This window comes from Triticum aestivum, chromosome 7B (assembly GCF_018294505.1).
Source record: "Triticum aestivum cultivar Chinese Spring chromosome 7B, IWGSC CS RefSeq v2.1, whole genome shotgun sequence".
Lineage (NCBI taxonomy): Eukaryota > Viridiplantae > Streptophyta > Magnoliopsida > Poales > Poaceae > Triticum > Triticum aestivum.
In genome coordinates, this window is record NC_057813.1 from 34809891 (window position 1) to 34812843 (window position 2953).

Below are 2953 nucleotides of genomic sequence, written 5' to 3' on the forward strand. Positions count from 1 at the left end.
AGTTCAGAGAGGTGCGGGAGGAGCTCCTACCAACGGAGCGCATACTAGCACTTCAAGAGGAAATAGCGGGATTTTTGCTCGACCAGGTCATAGATCCCAAAGGAGAATACTATTACCCGCTACCGCCCCCATGAACCACTTGTTATCGTGCTCCGAAGGCACCAAGGCAACATGTAGGAGAAATTGTATATATATACATGTGTATGTTTGAATAATTAATGGTGTTGGTTGTGAGACATTCGATGATATATATTTATATATATATGCGGTTCTACGAGAAAATCTATTTATATATATGCATAACGTGTACAATACGTAGTATCATAAAATACCAGGAAACAAAAAAGAATTAAATGGAAAACACAAAATTAATGGAAAATAAAAAATAAAACCAACCCCCCCCAAACATTTAGTACCGGTTGGTGTTACCAACCGGCACTAATGGTCTACTAGCACCCGGGCCTGGCTCGTGCCACGTGGTGGCACTTTAACACCGGTTCGTGCCGAACCGGTAGTAAAGGGGTTGGCCTTTAGTCTCCACTCTTTAGTGCCGGTTGTAGAACCGGCACTAAAGGCCCTTACGAACTGGCGCTAAAGCCTGGTTCGTAACTAGTGTACTATCGCCACGGTAATGGAATCATTTCCGCCAAATGTGACGTTCAGAAGAGACTTAATTGGATCCAGACTCCAATCGTGGAATATCTTGCTCCAACGGTTGTCCACGGTGCAATTGTCACATGGGTCTGATGTATTCCAATGGAACCTTCATGGGAATGGACAATTCTCAGTGGATTCTATGTATAGAGCGTTAATCCAGTCCGATGTGCCAGTTGTTAATAACAAGAAGATTTGGAAGATGAAGATACCTCTTAAGAATAAAATCTTTGCATGGTATCTTCGTCGCGGAGTCATTCTTACTAAAGATAACCTTATTAAGAGGAATTGGCATGAAAGCCCGCAGTGTGTATTTTGTCACCATGAGGAGACAATAAAACATTTATTCTTCCAATGCAAATTGGCTCGTTCTATATGGTCAGTCATCCAAATAGCTTCTGACTTGTATCCTCCCTATAGTGTTGCTAATGTATTTGGCAACTGGTTGCATGGGATTGATCATAGATTTAGAACTCTTCTCAGGGTGGGAGCGCTTGCCGTTATTTGGTCGCTTTGGCTATGTAGAAATGATAAGGTTTTTAATGATAAAAGTACTTCTCTGTTGCAGGTTATCTATAGATGTACCGGGACTCTTCGTTTATGGTCCTCTCTACAACGTGTGGAGAATCGAGGCCTGTTTACGGAGGTGTGTACACAATTGGAGGCTACGGCGAGGGATACTTTTATCCAACATGGGTGGCAGCATGATCTAAGGATTGGCCCCCCCTCCACATTAAGCGTTATACGGACTCTACATGTTTCGTTGTAATTCGCCTTTTTATTTTTATTTTGTGTGAGAGGATAATTTTTTGGCTGTGTGCATATTAGTTATGCAGAGGTCGGGTGTAATGCTTAAATCTTTTAAGTAATAAAACGCCCCTTTTCAAAAAAATATGACATATTGGCGTAACATAAATTGTTAATCGGTAGCAACGCAGCGTGTATTTAGTTAGCTACTGGAATTAACGAGTTAGTTTCTGGAAAAAGCAGAGGCTAGCGGAGAGAAACGGAACGCAGCAGGTTGCATATGGCGGTCGAGGAGAAGTCATGCAGCAAGCATGCATCCCGTGCACGCGCCTCCGGACGAAATAAAGCAATGGAGCACGTTATGCTCATCATTGATCGTATCCATGGATGGCAGGGCACCGCCCTGCCCTGCCATCACGCCACGATCCGATTCGATCCCCGACTCAGAAGTCAGAATCGGGGTGATAGCGATACACCCATCGGAGCGTCCGTACACCCGCTGCACCTCGCCGCCCACCTCCCACGTACGCCCTCCATCTATATAAACCCCTGCACTGCACCACCCAGACCAGCTAGCTCTCTCCGCCGTCTCCCCACCCAGACCCTCTCGGTTCTTCCATCTCCTGTTTGTTTCGAATTAGCGAGTGTGTGAGAGAGATCTTGAGGTGCAGGCATGGGTCTCCCGCTTGAGCAGTGGCGCAGCAGCGAGGAGGCGGACAGCGGCGACGGCAAGCAGGCGGAGGCCTCCGGTTGCAGGACGCCGAGCGGCTCCAAGGCCCGCGCGGCCGCCGACGGGGGCTGCCCCGCGCCTCCTAGGAAGAGGAGGGCCGCGCCCGGGGCCGTCTCGCAGCAGGGCGGCAGGGGCTTCTACGCCGGCGCCGACGTCGAAGCCTTCTTCGCCGCCAACAACCTCTAGTCTAGAGCCTAGACCCTATCTAGCAGCATGCAACTCCGAACTCCTCGCCGCCGACGATAATCTAGCTTCTGTGTATGGTGCACCAGGTTGGGGTGCGTAGTTAGCTAGCTAGGTAGCTAAGTGATTTACCTAAGTATGTAAGTTACTTCTCTGAGCTTGTGGTCGGTGCATGCGTAATGCCGCAGCGGTACTGGGTTAGTAGTATATGTCTACGTACGCTCATCTGCATATTTCTACTAGTTTGTGTGTGTGTGTGTGTGTGTGTGGGTGTGTGTGTGTGTGTGTGTGTGTGTGTGTGTGTCAACGGTCGTCTGTTGCGTGTTGTAAGATATATTTGTGAACTAGGTGGAGTTTTTATTTGCCTTTATGAGCCGAATTATATATACGCTTGGTTGATTTGCTGAGATTTTCCCATGGAAGTTCTTTTCTTTTACGTCAGACAAGTTTTGTGTCCAACGGTGTTAATGCATGGCCCCTTGATATAATGTACCAAACTTGAGAAACAAAATCGGTACCCGACGATGGTACCATGCAAAATGTAACGCAAATTAAACATGCAAGTGATTACAATTTACTTTTTCTGAAACAGAGGCAAAAGAAAAATTATGTGCGCCTGCGTCTCACAATGTAGAGGCG

At 47.1% G+C, this 2953-nt stretch overlaps 1 protein-coding gene across 1 annotated transcript; it reads left to right on the forward strand.

Annotated features, from left to right (window-relative positions):
* Window positions 1-1996: 1996 nt before the first annotated feature.
* Window positions 1997-2713, forward strand: LOC123155509 (uncharacterized). Its single transcript, XM_044573672.1, has one exon. It carries the CDS (start codon window positions 2075-2077, stop codon window positions 2315-2317), a length of 243 nt encoding a protein of 80 aa, XP_044429607.1. The 5' UTR covers window positions 1997-2074; the 3' UTR covers window positions 2318-2713.
* The last annotated feature ends 240 nt before the right edge of the window (window positions 2714-2953 follow it).